Below are 27734 nucleotides of genomic sequence, written 5' to 3'. Positions count from 1 at the left end.
TTCCACTCAACCGGCAAAACTTGCAATTTACCTGGAATTTCCACATCCACACCTGTGTCCTCCGCCACTTTGAGGAAAATCTGTGAGATGGAACGCAGCATAATTAGCATGATATGAAATTGCTGAGCATCATCATCTCCAGTGAAATTACTTGACCTCTATGTGTGTTATTAGACAAATGATCGACAGCACTCCTGTAATGACAAAAACAAGGGCTCTATATTCATTACAATGACAAATTGGTAGGTTAGCGTTTTTCATCATGAAACTTGTTCTGGAGGTAGCTCTGCAGAGTGGTCACTAGCTGGCACAGCCACAATGTCATAAAATCAGATTTGAAACTTAACCCTAAACTTAACCTCACTGCTAACCCTTATGCCTAACCCTAACCTTAAAATTAAGACGAAAAAGCAAATTATTGTTTGAATGGATTTTTACAATACAGGCTATTTTGTCTTTGCAGCTGGCCTATCTAGTGTAAATCACTAATTTCTGCCTCCAGGACAAGCCTCGTGACAAAAGTCAACCTTTGTCAAGCAGTCCTTTCTTTCTCCGTGCTCTTGTATTACAGATGCGCGAACACTAGTGATCCGCTGGTTGACTCATGACCCGCAGTCCCTGCGGTTATATCCGGGTGGCGTATGGGTTTAGGGTCATTATATATTGTGTGGCTGAAGGGTGGGTGGGTGGTGGGTTGAATAAAAAGAGAAACAATAGCTTGAAAAAATCTATACCCTGACAAAAAAATAATTCCGCTGTCTTTGACTGTGGCTTATAACATATATTACATTGTTAGGGTCGGGTGGCGGCCTCAGATTTGCACTTTATCACATATAATCGGCGGTTGCAGATGGGTTATTAGCAATTGCGGGCAGGTGCGGGTGAATAAACAGCTGACACGCGCAGTGTTGTAAAGTACATAAGTAAAAATACTTTTAAATACTACTTAAGTAGTTTTTTAGGGTATATGGACTTTACTATTTACATTTTTTGGCAGGTTTTACTTTCACTTCACTACATTCCTAAAAATAATTATGTACTTTTTACTCTAATAATGTACTTTTTACTGACACCAAAAAGTAGTCGTTACATTTTGACAGGAAGATGGTCCAATTCACACACTTGTCAAGAGAACACCCCTAGTCATCCCAATGCCTCTGATCTGGCGGACTCACTAAACACAAATGCTTTGTTTATAAATTCATGTCTGAGTGTTGTAGAGTGCCCCTGGCTATCGGTAAATGAATAAAAAACTGGAAATTGTGCAGTCTGGTTTGCATAATGTAAGGAATTAAAAATTATTAATACTTTTACTGTTAAAACTTAAGTATATTTGAGCAATTCCATTTACTTTTGATACTTAAGTATATTTAAAACCAAATAAGGTATTTATTTATTATTTATTACTCAAATGTATTACTCAAATATGACAAATGAGTACTTTCTCCACCACTGGACCCGCGCACTAGTAGCACATGCACACACACACACGGACACACACACACACGGACACACACACTAGAAATACCACCAACTGACATCTAACATCCCTTCTCTAAGTAGATATATGCAGTAGACTCCACCAGCATAACCTTGTGTCTGGATGTGATACGTTGAAAAGGAATTATTCACAATGCCCGCAGGGCATCTTCATCTGACAAAAATTTCTGAGACATATTAGTTGTGTTTGACAACAGTAACTTAGTGATATGTGCCTGCCTACAGACATAATCCAACACTGTCCTTGGCATACTAAGCATTTGGTTTGTTCAGGAGAGAGCAGTGTGTGTGTGTGTGTGTGTGTGTGTGTGTGTGTGTGTGTGTGTGTGTGTGTGTGTGTGTGTGTGTGTGTGTGTGTGTGTGTGTGTGTGTGTGTGTCCGTGTTTAAAGTTTTTCAAGTTTTAAAGTACAGTCGTGGCCAAAGGTTTTGAGAATGACACAAATATTAATTTTCACAAAGTTTGCTGCTTCAGTGTCTTTAGATATTTTTGTCAGATGTTACTATAGAATACTGAAGTATAATTACAAGCATTTCATAAGTGTCAAAGGCTTTTATTGACAACTACATGAAGTTGATGCAAAAAGTCAATATTTGCAATGTTGACCCTTCTTTTTCAAGACCTCTGCAATCTGCCCTGGCATGCTGTCAATTAACTTCTGGGCCACATCCTGACTGATGGGAGCCCATTCTTGCATAATCAATGCTTGGAGTTTGTCAGAATTTGTGTTTTTTTGTTTGTCCACCCGCCGCTTGAGGGTTGACCACAAGTTCTCAATGGGATTAAGGTCTGGGGAGTTTCCTGGCCATGGACCCAAAATATCGATGTTTTGTACCCCAAGCCACTTAGTTATCACTTTTGCCTTATGGCAAGGTGCTCCATCATGCTGGAAAAGGCATTGTTCATCACCAAACTGTTCCTGGATGGTTGGGGGAAGTTGCTCTCGGAGGATGTGTTGGTACCATTCTTTATTCATGGCTGTGTTCTTAGGCAAAATTGTGAGTGAGCCCACTCCCTTGGCTGAGAAGCGACCCCACAAATGAATGGTCTCAGGATGCTTTACTGTTGGCATGACACAGAACTGATGGTAGAGCTCACCTTGTCTTCTCCGGACAGGCTTTTTTCCGGATGCCACAAACACTCGGAAAGGGGATTCAACAGAGAAAATTACTTTACACCAGTCCTCAGCAGTCCAATCCCTGTACCTTTTGCAGAATATCAGTCTGTCCCTGATGTTTTTCCTGGAGAGAAGTGGCTTCTTTGCTGCCCTTCGTGACACCAGGCCATATTCCAAAAGTCTTCGCCTCACTGTGCATGCAGATGCACTCACACCTGCCTGCTGCCATTCCTGCGCAAGCTCTGTACTGGTGGTGCCCCGATCCCGCAGCTGAATTTTTTTATTTCACCTTTATTTAACCAGGTAGGCTATTTGAGAACAAGTTCTTATTTACAACTGTGACCTGGCCAAGATAAAGCACAGTAGTTCGACATATACAACAACACAGAGTTACACATGGAATAAACAAACATACAGTCAATAATACAGTATAAAAAAGAAAAGTCTATATACAGTGAGTGCAAATGAGGTAAGATAAGGGAGGTAAGGCAATAAATAGGTCATGGTGGCGAAGTAATTACAATATAGCAATTAAACACTGGAATGGTAGATGTGCAGAAGATGAATGTGCAAGTCGAGATACTGGGGTGCAAAAGAGCAAGATAAAAAAATAAATACAGTACGGTGATGAAGTAGTTGGCTGTTAACAGTTGGGCTATGTAAAGGTGCAGTGATCTGTGAGCTGCTCTGACAGCTGGTGCTTAAAGCTAGTGAAGGAGATAAGTCTCCAGCTTCAGTGATTTTTGCAGTTCGTTCCAGTCATTGGCAGCAGAGAACTGGAAGGAAAGCGGCCAAATGAGGAATTGGCTTTGGGGGTGACCAGTGAGATATCCCTGCTGTAGCGCGTGCTATGAGTGGGTGCTGCTATGGTGACCAGTGAGCTGAGATAAGGTGGGGCTTTACCTAGCAGACACTTGTAGATGACCTGTAGCCAGTGGGTTTGGCGACGAGTATGAAGCGATGGCCAGCCAACGAGTGCGTACAGGTCGCAGTGGCTTTGGTGACAAAACGGATGGCACTGTGATAGACTGCACCCAATTTTGTTGAGTGGAGTGTTGGAGGCTACCCACCCTGTTTTATAAATTACATCGCAGAAGTCAAGGATCGGTAGGATAGTCAGTTTTACGAGGGTATGTTTGGCAGCATGAGTGAAGGATTCTTTGTTTTGCGAAATAGAAAGCTTATTCTAGATTTAATTTTGGATTGGAGAGGCTTAATGTGAGTCTGAAAGGAGAGTTTACAGTCTAACCAGACACCTAGGTATTTGTAGTTGTCCACATATTCTAAGTCAGAACCATCCATAGTAGTGATGCTAGAGTCTGCCGTTGAGTCTGTTGAGGCTGCCGATGAGAATGTGGTGATTGAGAGTCAAAAGCCTTGGCCAGGTCGATGAATACGGCTGCATGGTAAGTACTCTTATCGATGGCGGTTATGATATCGTTTAGGACCTTGATCGTCGCTGAGTTGTGCACCCATGACCAGCTCTGAAACCAGATTGCATAGCAGAAAAGGTACAACTTTAGGAGACGGTCCTGGCGCCTGCTGGACTTGGCGTTTTGATGACTGAATTTTCTTCTTTTTTTTCTCAGCCAAACGTGATGAACAAAACGGAGCGATTTCTCCTACACAAATAATATTTTTGGAAAAACTGAACATTTGCTATCTAACTGAGATTCTCCTCATTGAAAACATCTGAAGTTCTTCAAAGGTAAATTATTTTATTTGAATGCTTTTCTTATTTTTGTGAAAATGTTGCTTGCTGAATGCTAGGCTTAATGCTAGCTATCAATACTCTTACACAAATGCTTGTTTTGCTATGGTTGAAAAGCATATTTTGAAAATCTGAGATGACAGTGTTGTTAACAAAAGGTTAAGTAAGCTTGAGAGCCAATATATTTATTTCATTTCATTTGCAATTTTCATGAATAGTTAACGTTGCGTTATGGTAATGAGCTTGAGGCTATAATTACGATCCCGGATACGGGATTGCTCGTCACATCAGGTTAAAGAGAGAATCACTGACATGATGTCAGCAGGTCCTTTTGTGGCAGGGTTAAAATGCAGTGGACATGTTTTTGGGGGGTTCAGTTCATTTGCATGTCAAAGAGGGACTTTGCAATTAATTGTAATTCATCAAGATTTAGATGCAAGTGGCTGTTCCACTGGTTGTCATAAGGTGTATGCACCAATTTGTAAGTCGCTCTGGATAAGAGCGTCTGCTAAATGACTTAAATGTAAATGTAAATCTAATCACTCTTCATAACATTATGGAGTATATGCAAATTGCCATCATACAAACTCAGGCAGCAGACTGTGAAAATGAATATTTGTGTCATTCTCAAAACTTTCGGCCACGACTGTACAGTGAAATGCCTCTCTTGCAAGCTCTAAACCCAACAATGCAGTGTGTATACGTGTGCGTGTGTATGCGCTTGCATGTGAAGCTTGTGTGCGAGTCTGTGTATGTGATGCCTGCGTACATACGTGTGTGTGTGTTTCGTCCGCCTCATACCTCCTCTAGTGTGGTATCCGAGATGCCGTAGTTGGTGAAGCCAATGTCAGCCATCTCCAGGTCCAGCTCTTTGAAGAGGAGGGCGAAGGTGCCATCCTTGGCCCCGCTGTAAGGCAGGATGTAGGTGATCTCCTGGCCGATGCTCTCCAGGAACACTGCCTCGGGAACATGCCGACGCACCAGCTTACTGACAGCTGTAAGCTCTACATGGTGAAGTGAAACAGGAAGGACGACATGGATGTATGAAAAGGAAATACAGAAACAACAATATCTTATTGTTATGTCATATTGTTGTGCTTCATGTATGGTAACTGCCAAAATAAAATAAACACTTAAATTAGGGATTCAAAGTATATTGAAAGCCGGTGCTTCCACACAGTTGTGGTTTCTGAGTTAATTAAGCAGTTAACATCCCATCATGCTTAGGGTCATGTAAAAAAAAATGCCCAGTTGCCCAATATCTTGGCTACCATGGTGTCACATCCCTCCAGTAGAGTTCCAGACACTTGTAGAATCTATGCTAAGGAGCATTGTAGCTGTTCTGCAGCTCGTGGTGGCCCAAAGTCATTTTAACCTGTTCAGTCTACCCTCTACTTTTTCGAACATTCTGTTAAAAATCGCGCAACATTTCAGCGCCCTGCTACTCATGCCAGGAATATAGTATATGCATATGATTAGTATGTGTGGATAGAAAACACTCAGACGTTTATAAAACTGGTTAAATCACGGCTGTGGCTTTAACATAACGTGCGTTTCATTGAAAAGTGCAGGAAAATCTGATCACTGAAAGTGGAAAAATATATCCATCCACTTCAACCCATTGTTATGGGCGAAAGACATTAAATATGGCTGAGGTTGCAGTACCTACAGCTTCCACACGATGTCAACAGTCTTGTCATTTGCCTAGGATTTGTTTCTTGGTCAAACGAACAAGAGACAGCCCATTTCTTCCGGTCTCCGACCGGATATTTTGGTTGAGAAATACACGGACAGTATTTCAAGATGGATCCCTATAGAAAACACTCCGTCTCGTGATTAATTTGATCGCTTATTAACGTTTACTAATACCTAAAGTTGCATTGCAAAAGTATTTTGAAGTGTTTTGTGAAAGTTTATCGTCGACTTTTTGAATTTTAAAAAATGACGTTACGTTATGAAACGCTATTTTTTTTTCCATTTATCACACAGTCTACATAGAACGATATCTAGGCTATATATGGACCGATTTAATCGAAAAAAAGACCCAATAGTGAGTATGGGACATCTAGGAGTGCCAACAAAGAAGATGGTCAAAGGTAATGAATGTTTTATATTTTATTGTGCGGTTTGTGTAGCGCGAAATATGCTAATTATTTTGTTTACGTCCCCTGCGGGTCTTTTGTGGTGTTACATGCTATCAGATAATAGCTTCTCATGCTTTCGCCGAAAAGCATTTTAAAAATCTGACTTGTTGCCTGGATTCACAACGAGTGTAGCTTTAATTCAATACCCTGCATGTGTATTTTAATGAACGTTTGAGTTTTAACTAATACTATTAGCATTTAGCGTAGCGCATTTGCATTTCCAGAGCTCTAGATGGGACGCCTGCGTGCCAGGTAGAAGCAAGAGGTTAAGACACCTTATGTTGGTGTTTCCTTTATTTTGGCAGTTACCTGTATTTCAATTGACATATTTAAAACCTGTTGGGGCTAGGGGGCACAAGGAGTTCCCTAAAGGGAACAGCCCCTCCCATTCAGCTGAAAAAAATATTCTTTAGAAATATTTAACTTTCACACATTAACAAATCCAATAGAGCAAATAAAATACAAACATCTTGTTAATCTACCCATCGTGTCCGATTTTTTAAATGTTTTACAGAGAAAACACAACATATATTTACGTTAGATGACCACCAAATTCAAAAACACACACAACGATTTTTCAGTCACAAAAGCATAAATATAGATAGAATGAATCACTAACCTTTGATTATCTCCATCAGATGACACTCATAGGACATCATGTTATACATGTATTGTGTGTTTTGTTCGTTTCACGCCCTAGTCGAAGTAATGTATGTTTGTCTTCATTTATTTGGTCAGGCCAGGGTGTGACATGGGTTATTGTGGTGCGTTTTTGTCATGGAGTTTTTGTGGGGTGTCTAGCTTAGTCTATGGCTGCCTGAGGCGGTTCTCAATCAGTCAGGTGATTATCATTGTCTCTGATTGGGAACCATATTTAGGCAGCCATATTCTTTGAGTATGTCGTGGGTGATTGTTCCTGTCTCTGTGTTTGTTGTCACAAGATAGGCTGTATAGCACATATGTCAGAGTCAAGGCCCGCGGGCCACATCCGGCCCGCGAGAAGGTTTTTTACGGCCCCTGGGATGATCTTGATTTATTATTAGAACCGGCCCGCAGACCGCAGCAAGCCGGCAGCCCGCAGATCTTTTACACGCACCAATACTACATTTCCCACAATGCAACGGTGACGCACCGAGCAGTAGGCTGCTTCATTTCAATATTTATTGGCACAGCAGTTGTCAGCATCACAGTAAAATTAACTTTCAGATACCCATCAAAAATGGCAAAACGGAAGGTGGACACTGAGAACCGGGGTTTCAAACAAGGTGGGAGTCGGAGTATTTGTTCACGGAGGTAGCTGGAAAACCTGTGTGTCTTCTGTGTGGAGAAAGTGTGGCGGTACTGAAAGAGTATAATCTGAGACGACATTATGAAACGAAACACGCGGACAAAAACAAGAATATGGACATGGAACAAAGGCTACAAAAGGCAGAGGAATTAAAACGAGGCCTCAAATCTCGACAGGCTCTGTTCAAAAAAGCCAAATCACAAGGCCAGGCTGCTGTCAAGGCCAGTTTTATTTTGGCAGAAGAGATCGCTAAATCAGCCCGGCCATTTACGGAGGGGATTTCATCAAAAACTGCATGATTAAAGTTTGTGACGAAGTTTGCCCAGAAAAAGGCAACTCTTTTTAAATGTGAGTCTGAGCAGAAACACCATTGCCGAGAGAGTAGACCAGTTGTCCATCAATCTAAAAGAGCAGCTTGTGAAAAAGGGAAAAGATTTCATTGCATATTCCTTGGCTGTGGATGAGAGCACCGACATTTCTGACATTGCCCAGTTGTCAATTTTCATCCGCGGAGTGGACTCCAGCCTAAGCGTGACAGAGGAGTTTTTGGCTTTACGTCCTATGCATGGCACAACTACGGGGCATGATTTGTATGAAGAGGTGTCAAGATGTGTAAATGAGATGGAGCTGCCTTGGGAAAAACTCGTGGGTTTGACAACCGACGGAGCACCTGCGATGTGTGGACACAGGAGCGGACTGGTGGCGAAGATACGGGAAAAGATGCAAGAGGAAAACGCGACAGGTGAGCTGACAGCTTATCATTGTATCATACACCAGGAAGCGTTGTGCGGTAAAGCCTTGAAAATGGAGCATGTAATGAGCATCATCACGCGCACAGTTAACTTTATCAGAGCCAAAGGTTTGAATCACCGCCAGTTCAAGGCATTTCTGACGGAGTTAGAAACGGAGCATGGTGATTTGGTGGTTTTTTTCTTTGAAGTAAATTTAGCCCACTTTTGCTAAAATAGAAAATATAGGCTACTGATGGTGCCTTGAATACCGGTTTCTTTCATTTAATGTTCATGTTATGGGGATTTTTATATAAAGGAAATTTGTCTTTTGTGTCTGTTGAAAATTAAAGATTACTGACAGAGCCATAAGAAAATATTGCTTTATTTATCTGATCATATTGGAATATATTTGTTAGGTTTTCAGTAGGTTCAATTAGGTTCACTAGACTATATGCGTCATTTAAAAATTTTTCAATGAACATTCGAACAGTCCGGCCCTCGGCTTGTAGCTAAATTTTTTATTTGGCCCTCCGTCCATTTGACTTTGACACCCCTGCTGTATAGGTTTTAACGTTCCGTTTGTTGTTTTTGTATATTTAGTTAATTCATTTATCGTTCAAATTTTCATTAAAGAACATGAGTAACTACCACGCTGCATTTTGGTCCGCTCCTCTTTCAACAGACGAACGCCGTTACAGTTCGATAACGTGCATATATATATATATATATATATATATCTATATATATAAAAATCTCAGTTTACATTAGCGCGTTACGTGCAGTAATGTTTTGATTCCAAAACATCTGGTGATTTTGCAGAAATACTCACAAAAACATTGATAAAAGATGCAAGTGTCATTCACAGAATTAAAGATAAACGTATCCTCTATGCAACCGCTGTGTCAGATTTTTAAAAAAACTTTACAGAAAAAGAATAATCTGAGAACGGCGCTCAGAACCCAAAGAAATAGCCGCCATTTTGGCGTCAACAGAAGCTACAAAAAACACTATAAATATTCACTTACCTTTGAATATCTTCATCAGAAGGCAGTTCCAGGAATCCCAGTTCGACAATAAATGACTGATTTGTTCCATAAAGTTCCAAATAGCCCATCATTTAGCCACTTGTTTTTAGCTTGTTCAGCCCAGCATTCAATCCTCAAAAAGCACGAGCAATTCCTCCAGACAAAAACTCAAAAAGTTCAGTTACTGGTCGTAGAAACAAGTCAAATTATGTAAGCAATCCATATTTAGGATGTTTTAAACATTAATCAGCAATAAGGTTCCAACCAAAGAATTTCATTGTCTGAAGAAACGCATTGGAACGCAAGAACACTCTCTTGTGACCGCGCGCAATGAGACCGAGGCTTTCTGCCAGACCACCTACTCAAAGAGCTATTAGGAGCCCCTCCTTTCTAGTAGAATCATACAACCAGAATCTAAAGACGGTGACATCTTGTGGAAGCCCTAGGAAGTGCATGCTCATCCATATCTAAGATGGACATCAAATGGCACTGTTTTCAAGAGTTCTCACTTCCTGTTTGGATTTCTTCTCAGATTTTTGTCTGCCATATGAGTTCTGTTATACTCACAGACATAATTCAAACCGTTTTAGAAACTTCAGAGTGTTTTCTATCCACCAGTAATAATAATATGCATATATTCCCATCTGGGAAAGAGTAGGAGACAGTTTACTCTGGGCACGCCTTTCATCTAAAAGTTAAAATGCTGCCCCCTAGCCCCAACAGCTTTTAAAAGTGAATACACTGCATTTAGAATAATTGAGGACAACAACAAATAGTTATACCACTTATTTACTTTTTCAAAAGTGGTGAATCTGTTTCTCATCAAGGGTCATAATCAGAGTTAAGGGAAACTAGGTTTTTTGAGTTTTCCATAAACCGGCAAAACATAGCTATGGAAGATTTCAACATCTCCAAAGAGAGACCAAAATTGCTGTATCTTGTTAGTTCCTCATCATAAGCGCTTTGAGATTGTAATGAAAAGCACCATAAAAGTGTAATTTATTATTATCATCATCACGATATCTAAAGAGCAAATCTCAAATGATCATAAGTACATAAGGAACAAGGTTTCATTTGGGATGCAGCCCAAGAAAACATCACCACCTCCAATTGATTTTTATATATATATTTTTTGCCAGGTAAGTTGACTGAGAATACATTCTCACTTACAGCAACAGCCAGGGGAATAGTTACAGGGTATGAATGAGCCAACTGGAGGCTGTGGATGATTAGGTGATTATGATTATTGTGTTATTGACAGTATGTTTGTTGATCCCATGTGCAACTCTGTGTTGTTGTTTTTCTCACACTGCTTTGCTTTATCTTGGCCAGGTCGCAGTTGTAAATGAGATCTTGTTCTCAACTGGCCTACCTGGTTAAAAAAAAATGTGAATTTAGCCAGGACACCAGGGTTAAAACTCCTACAATAAATGTCATGGGATCTTTAGTGAACACAGAGAGTCATGACACCCGTTTAACATCACATCCGAAAGACGGCAACCTGCAATGTCCCCCATCTCTGCCCTGGAGCATTGTGATACTTTATTAGACCAGAGGAAAGAGTGCCTCCTACTGCCCCTCCAACACTACTTATAGCAGCATCTGGTCTCCCATCCAGCGACCAACCCTGCTAAGCATCAGAGTCCGGATCGTCTTCACACATTTAGCTTAACTACTTGTGTGTAGTATAGTTGTAATACAGAGGGGTTGTCATTGTTTGAATTATGATATAAACTCAGCAAATAAACAAACATCTTCTCACTGTCAACTGCAAATATTTTCAGCAAACTTAACATGTGTAAATATTTGTATGAACATAACAAGATTCAACAAATTTGACATAAACTGAACAAGTTCCACTGACATGTGACTAACAGAAATGGAATAATGTGTCCCTGAACAAAGGGGGGTCAAAATTAAAAGTAACAGTCAGTATCTGGTATCGCCAACAGCCGCCAACAGCCGCATTAAGTACTGTAGTGCATCTCCTCCTCATGGACTGCACCAGATTTGCCAGTTCTTGCTTTGAGATGTTACCCCTCTCTTCCACCAAGGCACCTGCAAGTTCACAGACATTTCTGGGGGCAATGGCCCTAGCCCTCACCCTCAGATCCAACAGGTCCAAGATGTGCTCAATGGGATTGAGATCCGGGCACTTCGCTGGCCATGGAGGAAATCATGCACAGAACAAGCAGTATGGCTGGTGGCATTGTCATGCTGGAGCCTCATGTCAGGATGAGCCTGCAGGAAGGGTACCACATGAGGGAGGAGAATGTCTTCCCCTTGTTGCCATCCTGTACCTGCAGGCGTGATGTTCGGATATACCAATCCTGTGCAGGTGTTGTTACATGTGGTCTGCCACTGCGAGGACGATCAGCTGTCCGTCCTGTCTCCCTGTAGCACTGTCTTAGGCGTCTCACAGCAATTTATTGCCCTGGCCACATCTGCAGTCCTCATGCCTCCTTGCAGCATGCCTAAGGCACGTTCACGCAGATGAGCAGGAACCCTGGGCATCTTTCTTGTGGGTTTTTTCAGACTCAGTAGAAAGACCTCTTTAGTATCCTAAGTTTTCATAACTGTGACCTTAATTGCCTACCGCCTGTAAGCTCTTTTTAGACCGTTCGACAGGTGCATGTTCATTAATTGTTTATGGTTCATTGAACAACCATGGGAGACAGTGTTTAAACCCTTTACAATGAAGATCTGTGAAGTTATTTGGATTTTTACGAATTATCTTTGAAAGACAGGGTCCTGAAAAAGGGATGTTTCTTTTTTTGCTGAGTTTATTTGTCACATGCTGTACTGTGTATTTGTCATGTACAACTGTGTGGTGTTTAAGTCTAAAAATGACATACACAGACAGTTCTATAGAGGGAATGTGATTTAATATATCTTTGGAAGGTTGCTGTGTTTTTAAGGTACGCTGTGTTCTTTTAGGTAGTTTGGTTATGGATTAAAATGAAGCCATGTCATTATATTCATACATACTCACCCTCACTCCCACCGTCACACTCACTCTCACCCTTACGCTCATCATCAATAGAAATCCAGTCTTTTTTCCCACATGATATGTACAATCCAGTCCCCCATCCAAGTGAGTGAGTGAGAGATAGAGAGAGAGAGAGGACTAGAGTACTTAGAGATGTCACTGTCACCAGAACAGGAGCAGACAATCAACTGCTGACATGACATTCTACAGCCGGAGTCAGACTTTTAGCCCCTCCTTCTTCTCTCTTTCCTGTGATATCTGATGTGTGGTGGTGAGATCCACAACGTCCAATTTTAAAGTGGAACTGACAGCATTTAGCAAGATTCAATTTGATTAAAATATGTTTATATTCACCCCAGGAAGAATATGGCACTTAAAAAAATATATATCTGACAAGCCAGCACTTAGATATGGTCATTTCACATTTTCATAAATTGTTTAAACATTTGGGAATTACCTAAACGAAGGCATTTTCTGAAAATTCTTTAGCAATATAGAGTTGGAAAGCGGCCATGCGTTTGGACAATTAATAGATCCTGCAGTAAATAAAACCTAATAAAACCATCTGTCCCGTCCAGGACCGGAGTCCATGCAGACCGATATGCCATAGCCAATCAGAGCTACAGTAGGCCTTTATGCAAACAAGCCATTTGCCACACGGGCAAGCCATCATTCACTTAGAACTGGACTGTTTGTTTACAGGCAGTTGCAACAGCTTGACTTTAGATCATTACAACGCATTCGCCAAACGCCACAACATACACCTGAATGGATTTCTGCAAATATGTCAATATCACGGGAGTCCTCTTACATTTGGTGACTTTACAATCCTATTGATCAAACAACCATGAAAGGTAGGCTCTCTCTCCCTCAGTTATGCACATCAACAACAACAATATCAACAACTGATGCTAGCCTGAGCAAGATGAGCTAAAATCTCAGTAAGGAACATTAGATAAACCCTCTCAAACTTTTTCCGCTTGTTGGCCGTCAAAAATTACACAGATAAACGATGGGGAATTGAAGCCTACTCATCCTCCTGCAGCTTGCCTTGTCCCAACCAAGCACCCGAGCTAACTGGCTAAAGTTGGCTAGGTTGCTAGCTAGCTAATTCCAGACACAAATGAGAGAACATCTCACTGACCATTTTACTCGCCCTAGCAGAGCTGGTTAGACTGTTTACATGTTATCGAGAGCGTTCGTGACTACTTTTTTGCCTATGTTTACTGACACCGGTCATATTCAGCGGCTGTTGCGCATTCATAAATTCATCAGTTATTCTGCGCTCTGGCACACAGACAAGAGTGCTCTGAAATCGGAGTAAATAGCCAGAGTGAATTTGCGAATGCAAGAGATATGTTAACTGTGGTTCTTCTGTAGCACAGTTGGTAGAGCATGGTGCTTGTAACGCCATGGGTAGTGGGTTTGATTCCCGGGACCACCCATACGTAGAATGTATGCACACATGACTGTAAGTCGCTTTGGATAAAAGCGTCTGCTAAATGGCATATATTATTATATTATATATTACTGTATAACACAGTCATTCAGGTTCTTGCTAGCTAACCAAATGACACCTGCATCTCTAGCTGTGTATAGGCACCGAAGAACGATATGAGGGGAAAAGTCACTCACTCACCCACTCCTCCAATGACATGAGCCACGTTATGACTGCCTTATGGTCATTGCCTTTGCTAGTTTGATTGTATTGACATTCCCCGCCTTAGTTAAATTAGTCTGTTTTTGTCCAAAATATTGAGTCAATGAAACTGAAACAGTGCATCCTGAATGGAGGCAGCAAACAATGTACAATTTTTTTGTACTACCAAGAAATGCATCGGTGAATTATAGCATGCATTGAAATGCATCCATCTACTCTGCCAACAATGCCTTAGTGTACGTCATGAAACGCTTAGTCAAATAGAACCTATTTTTAAAACCTCTTATATAATTGGTTATGTAGGATAAAATACAAATTTGATATTTTTGAATGATATTATGATTGTCTGTTTTGTATCTGTAAAGAAGCTCAAACTCTCTGTTTCACTTTAAGTGCTTTGAGTACTTGAAAAAGCACTATCATGAACTCATGATATGTTGGCTGAGCAAATAATATGATATATGTATGGTGTTCATATTAGGACAGCCTCAGTCTCAGTAGGACTTCTAGTAATTTATTCAATTCAATTATTCGTTTGGATATAGCCAAATATAGTATGGATAAATTAGGTGGTGTTATTGCTGGTTCTACCTGTGGGGTCAGAGTTGCTCCAGTTCTGGCTTGCAATCCCTTCATCCAGACTGGTTCTCCTCAAGGTCTCATCCGTCTCCTATTAGAGAGAAATGTTAAAGTATTCATCATTACGGTAGAGCTCTCAGACTGATTATCACCTCCACAATTCTCCCCTCATATCTCATATTAATGGAATTACCACAGTGATCCAACTCGTTAGTGTTTCATTAGAGCTAAGTTTGGCTGTCGGCACCAACAGATGCTGTACTTACCATATACCGAGAAGTTGTAAGGGGGATCCACTACAAACCATCATAAACTGTATAATTTGCCCATATTAGGGCAGCCTCAGCAGGCCTGCTGAGATTGGAAGAAGTCATACTAAGACTGAGGCTATCCTAATATGGACACCGCACATGTATCATATTATTCACCCAACCATCGTATCATGAGTTCATGATATGAACTCATTTAATTTAGCAAATACAAAATCCCATATATAATGAGAAACCTGGCCAGAGACCTGAAGACTTGTGTTATCTACCCCAAGCTAATGCCTAAGATTTAGCTCAATGTGATAACACAGTGGTGCAGGCGACCCAAGTTCGAAACCTGGATGGTAAGCATTGGCACAACTTTCCAGTCAACGGACAGAATGGGCAGCATTAAATTAGGTTTTTATGAGAACTACAGGCCAAGTCCTAAGGCTTATGCTTAGCTGCTGTCTGCACCAGTGGGCTGATGTAGCAAGTCATTTTGGGGGAGCATTAAAGCTCTCTTCGCAAAATGTGATTGTTTGTTCTTACTATTATTTATTTTCTTTTTCTTTTTTTTCTTCTTTTTTACAAATTACTCCACTCTCCACAAAGGCCCTGTAGACTAATGGTAATTGCTGTAACCCTGCTTGCATCGGTGCATCTTGTTAATTTGCTCCTATTGATTAAAACCGTGTGCAAGGCACTGCAAGGAGCTAGATCAAGAAACTCGTTCCCCCCCCTCCCTCATGACAATTAGTATCATCCAGTGCGGAGGTGTCTGCCAATTCTCATGCTGGGGGAGACTAAACACAGATCATTACAGGGGAGGGCAACTTTCACTCTGGAAAGTCACAGGAATCTTGTCGATAATGGAGTGTGTGGCAAATGTTGCTGATGTGTCTTAGAGCTTACTACTGGAGTGCTTCCCGCCAGATGCAAAAAGTCAAACAAATGATCTTGCCCCATTATCGGTGAATTATAGATTGGTGTCATGATGTTTTCCAATGTGGGATCGGACATCATGAATGGGTAATTGAAAATATGCACCAGAGTTACATGTTTAGCTCACATTGACCAAATTAAACTATGGTGAAAACTCATAGCCAATCAAAATGAAACAAAAGTTGGGATTTTTTTTGCTGGGTAACACTTGCTTATCTGGAATTTTCGATACCAAAGTGTCATGTGTGGAGTTCACCCAGCTCCATCATTTCCTAAATAGAGAACCATTTTTCATTTTGTTATTTCAACTGTTATTAGCAATCATATTGATTTGTTATCAATACAACACGAGAACAAAATGTCCTAGTCCCAAAACAGACAGCAAAATGCAGCACAGTTTTTTTAGTATTTACCTTGGTCTGGTGTGATGTTTCCTGATGTTTCCCCTAGGTACAGATTGAGGATCAGATTCCCCTCACCTATTCCAAACCTTAGTCTTAAAATGCTAAACTGACCCAAGATCCGTGTCTAGGGGCATCTTCACCCGACTCCATTTACCTCTTTCTCCTGTCCCTGCTTGACTCCGCTGCGCTCGTTGGTAATTTGCTCATTTCCGGCCTTGACCAGAGTGAGGTAGTAGCCACTGCCAAAGTATTTTTTCAGGAACAGGGAGGAGCCGTAACAACACATCTTGCCGTGAGAGATAATGGCAATGCGGTCTCCCAAGATGTCGGCCTCATCCATGTGATGAGTGGAGAGGATGATTGTGCGACCTGCGGGGGAAAGATGGAGCCAACAAAACTATTGATTTCACTCAATGGGCCCAATTTGGAGTGTAGGTGGACTGTGTTTGTGTATGTGTGTGAGACAGACAAAAATAAAGAGAAAGTAAGAGTGAGTTTGTGTGCATGTGTGTGAGTCAGTGCTCTGGAACTAGTTTGTTTGTTCTGTCAACCATCTTGAGAAATACATAAATTGGACCAAAAAATTAAATAAATGTAAAGTCTTTGAACAGAGCCAAGTCTGCAATCTGTTTCCATATTGTGGTGTTGTGCTTATTTCCTCATTGTACACCCCTCTGGGTTTGCAAGTCATAGCCTACTGTAGTTGTATTCGAAGCAACGAGATTGTGTGTGGGATGGAATCTGGAACAAAGGACAAATTCTGCAATACCATTCCTTCCAAATCAAGTAAGAAACAACAACAACTACATACACTACTACCTGAATATAATACAATGTAACCAACATAAAATTATGCATAGACCATTCCTTTGCTGTGTTTCCTAAAGTTTCAATTTTTGTCAGCAGAAGTTATTTGAGAGAAACCGAATCACAACCACAGAGAATCTATATGACACCGGAGCCTGCTTATTCACAGGGGGAGTGGAGGGTCATGTCATGCACCCTGAACTAACACATACTAATCAGCACATTCCCAGTCAATCAGGAAGTAGACATGAGATATGTGATGAAGTCACAGAATGGATCATCAAGCTGGATGTCGTTAGGTCATAGTGTGTGTGAATGGTGGCAGCATTAAAATGTGTCTCGGTTATTGTTGATTTTGCCACATTTCAGAACATAATCAAAACCCTGAAATGCAAGGAAGATTAGGACTTAAAGATTTGCTTTGAGGTGGCTTGATTGAAGGGTACCAGGATATTTTCATTTTAAAAAGATATATTGAAGTTACACGCTACATACATCAATACTACTAAACTGACGTGAAATAAGAAGAGAACACTGCATGCAACCATTGTGTAAAACAACAGTGGGAAAACCAGCAACCCCTATGTTACAAGATAACGACAAGAGTAAAAGTAAGATGTACAACGTGGTGTCTTGTGGTATTGAGCATTTCATCTGCATAATATTGGCAATGATAGTGAAGTCCTTCACCAGGAGAATTCATTCTATCTCAGTTGAAACAGTAACAGCCACAAGTAGAAGAAGCGCATTGTACACTCGGACATACAGTTCCATGATATGATATACATTCTCTCTTGATTAGCTGACCGGCTGGATTTTTAGAGCATTTTGGAGGGTAAGATTTGCTGTCATTATTACAAAAGGTCAGGGTTATCTGCTGAGCGTGGCATTTTCTCCCTCCGTGCTAGTTCAATTTGTCTCCCCACAGGTTGCATTATCCCTGGGATAAGGACACACACAGAAGTCTTAACCATAGCCTCACATAGCACTATGCTCTTTCGTTCGGAGAAATCGAGAACCAAACTGTTTTTCCTCCCATCCCTTATGCCCTCTCACCCTCTGAGCTTCTAAATGTGTCTCTGCCGCAGAGTTCTGCCACAGAATTATCACTGTGTTATGCTAAGCTCTTGTTTGAACCTACAGTGCCTTCGGAAAGTATTCACACCCCTTGATTTTTTCCGCATTTTGTCACATTGCAGCCTTATTCTTATTATTTTTCCCCCCTCATCAATCTACACACAATACCCCCTAACGGCAAAGCGAAAAAAGGTTTTTAGAAATGTTTGCAAATGTATAAAAACACAAAAACGTATTTCCTGTATAAGTATTCAGACCCTTTGCTATGAGACTTCAAATTGAACTCAGGTGCATCCATTGATCATCCTTGAGATGTTTCTACAACTTGATTGGAGTCCACCTGTGGTAAATTAAATTGATTGGACATGATTTGGAAAGAAACAAACTTGTCTATATAAGGTCCCACAGTGGACAGTGCATGTCAGAGCAAAAACCAAGCCATGAGGTCGAAGGATTGTGTTGAGGCACAGATCTGGGGAAGGGTACCCAAAAACATCTGCACCATTGAAGATCCCCAAGAGCACAGTGGCAGCCATCATTCTTAAATGGAAGAAGTTTGGAACCACCAAGACTCTTCCTAGAGCTGGCCACCCGACCAAACTGAGCAATCGGGGGAGAAGGGCCTTGATCATGGAGGTGACTAAAAAACCGATGGTCCCTCTGAAAGAGCTCTAGAGTTCCTCCGTGTAGATGGGAGAATATTCCAGAAGGACAACCATCTCTGCAGCACTCCACCAATCAAGCCTTCATGGAAGAGCGGCCAGCCGGAAGCCACTCCTCAGTAAAAGGCATATGACAGCCCGCTTGGAATTTGCCAAAAGCATCTAAAGACCCTCAGACCATGAGAAACAAGATTCTCTGGTCTGATGAAACCAAGATTGAACTCTTTGGTCTGAATGTGCCATGTCTGGAGGAAACCTGGCAGCATCCCTACGGTGAACCATGGTGGTGGCAGTATCATGCTGTGGGGATGTTTTTCAACTGCAGGGACTGGGAGACTAGTCAGGTTTGAGACATCTCTGAATGTCCTTGAGAGGTCCAGCCAGAGCCCGGACTTGAACGCGATCAAACGTCTCTGGAGGGACCTGAAAATAGCTGTGCAGCGATGCTCTCCATCCAACCTGAAAGAGCTTGATATGATTTTCAGAGAAGAATGGGAGAAACTCCCCAAACACAGGTGTGTCAAGCTTGTAGCGTCATACCCGAGAAGACTTGAGGCTGTAGTCGCTGTAGGGTGCTTCAAAATAGTACTGAATACTAAAATGTGATACTGAATACTGAATACTTAAATGTGATATTTCAACATTTTATTTTTAATAGCTTTGCAAAAAATTCAAAAAAACAGTTTATGCTTCGTCAAGATGGATAATGGGGTATTATGCTTCGTCATAATGGGGTATTGGTGTGTAGATTGATGAGGGGGATTTAAAAAAAAATCAATTTTAGAATAAGGCTGTAAAGTAACAAAATGTGGAAAAAGTTAAGTGGTCGGTATAATTTCCTAATGCACTAAATTCTACTGTATATCTAATATATCTACTGTTCTACATGTCATTCTTAGTATATCTTCTGTAAATTCATTCAAAGTACATATAGATTGCATTTGGATTACTTTCACAGTACCATTTGGGTTGTTAATTGGATTCGTTCAGAGGTTTCTTGATAATATATATACAGTGGGGCAAAAAAGTATTTTGTCAGCCACCAATTGTGCAAGTTCTCCCACTTAAAAAGATGAGAGAGGCCTGTAATTTTCATCATAGGTACACTTCAACTATGACAGACGAAATGAGAGAGAAAAATCCAGAAAATCACATTGTAGGATTTTTTATGAATTTATTTGCAAATTATGGTGGAAAATAAGTATTTGGTCACCTACAAACAAGCAAGATTTCTGTCTCTCACAGACCTGTAACTTCTTCTTTAAGAGGCTCCTCTGTCCTCCACTCGTTACCTGTATTAATGGCCCCTGTTTGAACTTGTTATCAGTATAAAAGACACCTGTCCACAACCTCGAACAGTCACACTCCAAACTCCACTATGGCCAAGACCAAAGAGCTGTCAAAGGACACCAGAAACAACATTGTAGACCTGCACCAGGCTGGGAAGACTGAATCTGCAATAGGTAAGCAGCTTGGTTTGAAGAAATCAACGGTGGGAGCAATTATTAGGAAATGGAAGACATACAAGACCACTGATAATCTCCCTCGATCTGGGGCTCCACGCAAAATCTAACCCCGTGGGGTCAAGATGATCACAAGAAAGGTGAGCAAAAATCCCAGAACCACACGGGGGGACCTAGTGAATGACTTGCAGAGAGCTGGGACCAAAGTAACAAAGCCTACCATCAGTAACACACTACGCCGCCAGGGACTCAAATCCTGCAGTGCCAGACGTGTCCCCCTGCTTAAGCCAGTACATGTCCAGGTCCGTCTGAAGTTTGCTAGCCTGTTAGTCCTATAGGGGCAGTATTTCATTTTTGGATAAAAACACGTGCCCGTTTTAAGCGCAATATTTTGTCACGAAAAGATGCTCGACTATGCTTGGAATTGATAGCTTTGGAAAGAAGACACTCTGACGTTTCCAGAACTGCAAAGATTTTCACTGTGAGTGCCTTAGAACAAAAGCTTCAGGCAAAACCAAGATGTTTGAGCGACCAGGAAATGAACAGGTTTTCCATGATCGCCTTATATGGCTGTGAATGCGACAGGAATGAACGGACACTTTCTAGCGTTTCCCCAAGGTGTCTGCAGCATTGTGACATATTTGTAGGCATATCATTGGAAGATTGACCATAAGAGACTACAATTGCCAACTGTCCCGCACGGTGTCTGCGTGGAAATTGGTGCGCAAAAGTCAGCTACCAGTATTTTTCCATCCGAATCAGAGAACAAAGAAGGCTTCTAGGACTGCCATTTCAATGAAGAGATATATGACAAAACACCTTGAGGATTGATTCAAACAACGTTTTCCATGTTTCAGTCGATATTATGGAGTTAATTCGGAAAAAAGTTCGACGTGTAGGTGACTGAATTTTCGGTTTTCGGTTTCGGTAGCCAAATGCATAGTAACAAAACGGAACGATGTGTCCTACACAAGAATCTTTCAGGAAAAACTGGACATCTGCTATGTAACTGAGAGTCTCCTTATTGAAACATCTGAAGTTCTTCAAAGGTAAATTATTTTATTTGATCCCTTTGCTGGTTTTTGTGAATATGTTGCGTGCTAAATGCTAACGCTAAATGCTAAGCTAGCTATCACCACTCTTACACAAATTATTGATTTTCTCTGGTTCTAAAGCATATTTTGAAAATCTGAGACGACAGGATTGTTAAGAAAAGGATAAGCTTGAGAGCAGGCATATTTATTTCATTTCATTTGCGATTTTTAGAAATCGCTAACGTTACGTTATGGTAATGAGCTTGAGGCTGTAGTCACGATCCCGCATGCGGGATGAGGCGTACTAAGAGGCTAGAGAGCATTTGGATGATCCAGAAGAAGATTGGGAGAATGTCATATGAAACCAAAATATAACTCAACTCGTCGTGTTTGGAGGACAAAGAATGCTGAGTTGCATCCAAAGAACACCATACCTACTGTGAAGCATGGGGGTGGAAACATCATGCTTTGGGGCTGTTTTTCAGCAAAGGGACCAGGATGACTGATCCGTGTAAAGGGAAGAATGAATGGGGCCATGTATCGTGAGATTTTGAGTGAAAACCTCCTTCCATCAGCAAGGGCATTGAAGATGAAATGTGTCTGGGTCTTTCAGCATGACAATGATCCCAAACACACCGCCCGGGCAACGAAGGAGTGGCTTCGTAAGAAGCATTTCAAGGTCCTAGAGTGGCCTAGACAATCTCCAGATCTCAACACCATAGAAATTATTTTGGAGGGAGTTGAAAGTCCGTGTTGCCCAGCAACAGCCCCAAAACATCACTGCTCTAGAGGAGATCTGCATGGAGGAATGGGCCAAAATACCAGCAACAGTGTGTGAAAACCTTGTGAAGACTTACAGAAAACGTTTGACCTCTGTCATTGCCAACAAAGGGTATATAACAAAGTATTGATATCAACTTTTGTTATTGATAAAATACTTATTTTCCACCATAATTTGCAAATAAATTAATTACAAATCCTACAATGTGATTTTCTGGATTTTTTTTCTCTAATTTTGTCTGTCATAGTTGAAGTGTACCTATGATGAAAATTACAGGCCTCTCATCTTTTTAAGTGGGAGAACTTGCACAATTGGTGGCTGACTAAATACTTTTTCCCCCCACTGTATATATATATTTTTTTTGTTTTGTTTACTTGTTTGACATTTTACTGCATTGTTAGGAGCTAGTAAAAAACATTTTGCTGCACCTGCTATAACATCTACCACATCTGTGTACACAACCAATAAACATTGATTGGATTTGATTTTAACCTTAACTACCATGGTCAAGATGCCGATTGAGTATCTCACTAAAATCTTATGGGACTCTGAAAATATTCAAACAAGCAGATCAATACACATGGAAAGAGGAAGAAAGATGGTCAAAATATAAACATTAGTGGAGCCACATTATTAGGTTTGGAGGTAGCAGTGTGTTTGCTTGCAAAGAGCGATGCAGTAGCTAACTAACTGTAAATAAGTGACTTGTTCCTCACCACAGTTAACCAGCTAAAGTTATTCACAGTTAGTCAGCAACTGCTCAAACACTATTTTCCTATCTAGTGTAATGCTAGTGTAATGCTGTCCTAAACCAATGCCCCCTGATGATGATGTGAGGTGGCTCCAATTGTGACGGAATGCGCTTTCCATTTGATTTGGAAAAGTGCTGATCTTTGAAGGGGGAGATGAGGAGACTGGGAGGAGTGTAGCAGAAACCCAAATAAAAAAAATACTATATACTATGCAATGCTATAGTATTCACGGTAGTGTTTTTGCGGACTTTCTTTAGTATTCACTTGTGTTTTTGCAAACAAAAGTTAGCAAAACATGAGTGAATACTGCAGGATTTACTTTAGTATACTCTAGTATGCTGTAGTATTTACTGTTAACTATAGAATAAATACTACAGTAAAAGAAAACTGTAGTATATACTTTAGTAATTACTGTAGTGTTTTTGCTGACATTACTGATATATTTACGATAGTGTTTTTGTTTTATTATCTTTGACATAGAAGTGGAGGCTTTTTTTCTTGCTCTTTTAGAAATACTAAAAGAGCAAAATGTTCAACAACCTGTAGGTAGGTTGCACTGGAGTCTGAACGGATTGTTCAGAGCTTCTGCTCTTTTCTGTAACCTATAGGGCACACGATATATGGTCTATACGTGGCATGTACAGTTAGTTCCTCACTTCTTGGTGGAACAAATTGGGATACAGGGAAGGGGAATGGGCAGGTTATATGCAAATAAAATCCTGTACTATTTAGTTTAAAAAAGTGTAGTGTTTTGCAGACATTACTGTAGTATTTACTGCAGTTTACTGAGTTCTTTTGCAGTTAATACTGCATTATTTTCTATACTACTCTACAGTATTCTACAACATTCTATAGTACAGTATGTACTACATATGATCGAGGTATATTACAGTGTGTAGCATAGCATTCCACAGTATACTACAGAATTATATAGTCAGTACTGTAGTATTTTTTCATGTGGGCAGTCCCATGTGATTCGTTACTACTGACGTGGCTAATTTTGCATGGCTGGTCGTGCTCACTGTTGATTTCAAGGGATTGCATTGGTTTACAGGGAGAAATGATAAAAACACACTGCATGATGGAAGGTGGGAGTAAAATAAATGTGTTTGTTTGGTGTGCAGTCCACAAAGGTATACTGATTGATGGTGTGTTGTGGTGCATTACAACACAAAGTGATAGATCAAAGTAGTGGATTATGCAGGTAAATCTCCTGTGCTGTGACTGCATACAACATAGTGCCGGAGATCTAAAATCCTGCTATTCTTGTAGGCCTACATCAAATGGAGGGATTTAGACTTTCATACACTTTAACAGCAGCAAGATATTGTTCATTGACAAGCAAATTGAGGTGTGTATACTTAGGCTGAAGGAAGCACATAGTACTGCCTTGCTAAGGCTGGACCCTAATTTACAGGATTCATATTCTGAACATTTTCACTCCTCTTCAGACGTCACCTATCACCTAAACTCTAAACCAGTCCATCGTCACCCATCCTCCTCAACTCTCTACCCTTGTCTAGTCAAGTCCAAAACCCTGTACTACTCAAGCATCACATTTGACAAGGTGAGGTCTGGGAGAGGTCTGAGGAGAAGGAATGACAAGGTTTCTAATATGTATTCCATCCTAACTAGATCAATAATATGGACACTTTCTATACCTGAACTTTACCTGTTTCATTAAATGAGAAACTGATAACCTGCCTGAAGTGTTGCATGTCAATACAGCTATTTTTATTACTAAGCCACTAACTAAGACTGACATTCAACACACTCCTCAGCAGCTCTTCACTAATTGATGCCCATTAAAGGGTCTATGTTTAGAAACATTACATGAACATAGTTTTGACGTTGTCTAATTATTTTTCTTCAAACAGGCTGTACATAAAGAGAATGCTCAGTAAACGTTCTGTTTATTCCATCTAGATATAACATTTTAATTAAGATAAGATGGAAGTTAAAGATGAGTTGGAAGGATGGGGTTTCTTAGTGTTTTGAGAGTGTTGAGTTAGAGCACAATAGTGAGGAGTCTCTCTTGCCACACCTCCACTACAGTCAAACTCTAATCTCTCTCAGTTCAAGGCACCTATGTGTACATAGCTAATATACTTACTGTTTATACTGTATACAAGCATTTCTTAAAGTATGGGTCGCGACCCAAAGGACCTGTTGATGGTGGGTCGCTACATAAATGTATAATTATATAATGAATTACTGGAATTGATTTGGCCAAGTGCAACTGCGCTCTCGGTTCAGTGCGCTCTCTGTTTATCAGCAGTCTCTGCTCAGTTTGGCAGTTGAGCGAGATGCCCGCGTTCTTCGCGGTTTACCAGATCTCTTCTGCAGTTTTCTTGAAGATCACTCTGCGACACATGCTGCGACGAGCTGTCAGCCACTGACTTGTCATTCCCACTCGCCGGTCACTCACCGCTGTCAAGAAATGGACTCATGCTAGCTACGTGTTCTGACTGAGCTCAAGCGCAAATACAGTGATGACTTTTTGTCTCTTTCATATAAACTTTGAGAAATAACAAGGAGCTCCCACACTGTGTTTTGTGTGTGGAAGTGCTTAGTAATGAGTCTCTCAAAACGAACAAATTAATAAAAACGACACATCCTGACCAAACATCCTTGCACAACATGACGGTAAATCCAGGGAGTTCTTTCAGAATGGGGCCGAATGTTTCAGGAAACAGTGCTTCGAAAGTGTAAAAGTAAGTCAACTAGCATGGCATTGTTGTCATTTTATAACAGGTGATGATAAGCAGAAATAACGGAGTACTAACTCTCATAGTAGTAGATGTGAGTTTCTCTTTTAAACCATCCCCTGGCCTTGTAACGTTACAGAGGCAATAGCTAACGTTAGCCAAAGCAAGCTAACTAGCTACTGATAGTGCAACCCCAAGAAACAGTACAGATGTTGAAGAATTATCAGGCCTACTGTACATTTTACTGTAGATATTATTGTTGAAAACAAGTCTAGGTTGGATCTGTTGCTGTTACAAGTAATACTTTTTATTCTGAACTGGAATAAACTGATTGAAGCAAGATGCTTTTTGAGATAAACCCTCACACAGTTCTGGGTTGCTCATCTGCAGCAGGAAGCAGTCTCCTGCCTGACTGAGAAGTAGTAGATGTTCCTATCCAGTTTGACACCACATACAGTGGGGCAAAAAAAGTATTTAGTCAGCCACCAATTGTGCAAGTTCTCCCACTTAAAAAATGAGAGAGGCCTGTAATTTTCATCATAGGTACACTTCAACTATGACAGACAAAATAAGAAGGAAAAATCCAGAAAATCACATTGTAGGATTTTTTATGAATTTATTTGCAAATTATGGTGGAAAATAAGTATTTGGTCAATAACAAAAGTTTATCTCAATACTTTGTTATATACCCTTTGTTGGCAATGACAGAGGTCAAAAGTCAAAAGTCTTCACAAGGTTTTCACACACTGTTGCTGGTATTTTGGCCCATTCCTCCATGCAGATCTCTAGAGCAGTGATGTTTTGGGGTTGTTGCTGGGCAACACAGACTTTCAACTCCCTCCAAAGATGTTGTATGGGGTTGAGATCTGGAGACTGGCTAGGCCACTCCAGGATCTTTCTTCGTTGCCCGGGTGGTGAGTTTGGGATCATTGTCATGCTGAAAGCCCCAGCCACGTTTCATCTTCAATGCCCTTGCTGATGGAAGGAGGTTTTCACTGAAAATCTCACGATACATGGCCCCATTCATTCTTTCCTTTACACGGATCAGTCGTCCTGGTACCTTTGCAGAAAAACAGTCCCAAAGCATGATGTTTCCACCCCCATGCTTCACAGTAGGTATGGTGTTCTTTGGATGCAACTCAGCATTCTTTGTCCTCCAAACACGACAAGTTGAGTTTTTAACAAAAAGTTATATTTTGGTTTCATCTGACCGTATGACATTCTCCCAATCTTCTCCTGGATCATCCAAATGCTCTCTAGCAAACTTCAAACGGGCCTGGACATGTACTGGCTTAAGCAGGGTGACACGTCTGGCACTGCAGGATTTGAGTCCCTGGCGGCGTAGTGTGTTACTGATGGTAGGCTTTGTTACTTTGGTCCTAGCTCTCTGCAGGTCATTCACTAGGTTCCCCCGTGTGGTTCTGGGATTTTTGCTCACCGTTCTTGTGATCATTTTGACCTCACAGGGTGAGATCTTGCGTGGAGCCCCAGATCGAGGGAGATTATCAGTGGTCTTGTATGTCTTCCATTTCCTAATATTTGCTCCCAAAGTTGATTTCTTCAAACCAAGCTGCTTACCTATTGCAGATTCAGTCTTCCCAGCCTGGTGCAGGTCTACAATTTTGTTTCTGGTGCCCTTTGACAGCTCGTTGGTCTTGGCTATAGTGGAGTTTGGAGTGTGACTGTTCGGGGTTGTGGACAGGTGTCTTTTATATTAATAACAAGTTCAAACAGGTTCCATTAATACAGGAAACGAGTGGAGGACAGAGGAGCCTCTTAAAGAAGAAGTTACAGGTCTGTGAGAGACAGAAATCTTGCTTGTTTGTAGGTGACCAAATACTTATTTTCCACCATAATTTGCAGATAAATTCATAAAAAATCCTACAATGTGATTTTCTGGATTTTTACCTATAATTTTGTCTGTCATAGTTGAAGTGTACATATGATGAACATTACAGGCCTCTCTCATCTTTTTAAGTGGGAGAACTTGCACAATTGGTGGCTGACTAAATACTTTTTTGCCCCACTGTACCTATGCGAGTCAGGGTTCTTAACTCTGACATACTTAAAGAACAAGTACAGAAACAGTGTCAATGCTGAGCATGACCTC

General features: G+C 40.8%; 1 protein-coding gene across 2 annotated transcripts in view; it reads right to left on the bottom strand.

Moving 5' to 3' along the window:
- The window catches only part of LOC118391988 (phospholipid-transporting ATPase ABCA1-like), a 291273-nt gene that overhangs the window by 131621 nt on the left and 131918 nt on the right, over window positions 1–27734 (bottom strand). For both annotated transcript variants that reach the window (XM_052459513.1, XM_052459512.1), the window contains exons 23-26: window positions 16495–16709; window positions 14756–14834; window positions 5129–5331; window positions 32–80 (exon numbers count right to left, since the gene is read on the bottom strand). In XM_052459513.1, coding sequence (XP_052315473.1) covers window positions 32–80; window positions 5129–5331; window positions 14756–14834; window positions 16495–16709 — 546 coding nt within the window. The remainder of the gene's footprint in view (window positions 1–31; window positions 81–5128; window positions 5332–14755; window positions 14835–16494; window positions 16710–27734) is intronic.

This window comes from Oncorhynchus keta, chromosome 13 (genome assembly GCF_023373465.1).
Source record: "Oncorhynchus keta strain PuntledgeMale-10-30-2019 chromosome 13, Oket_V2, whole genome shotgun sequence".
Classification (NCBI taxonomy): Eukaryota; Metazoa; Chordata; class Actinopteri; order Salmoniformes; family Salmonidae; genus Oncorhynchus; species Oncorhynchus keta.
This window is presented reverse-complemented; position numbering and strand designations above follow the sequence as displayed.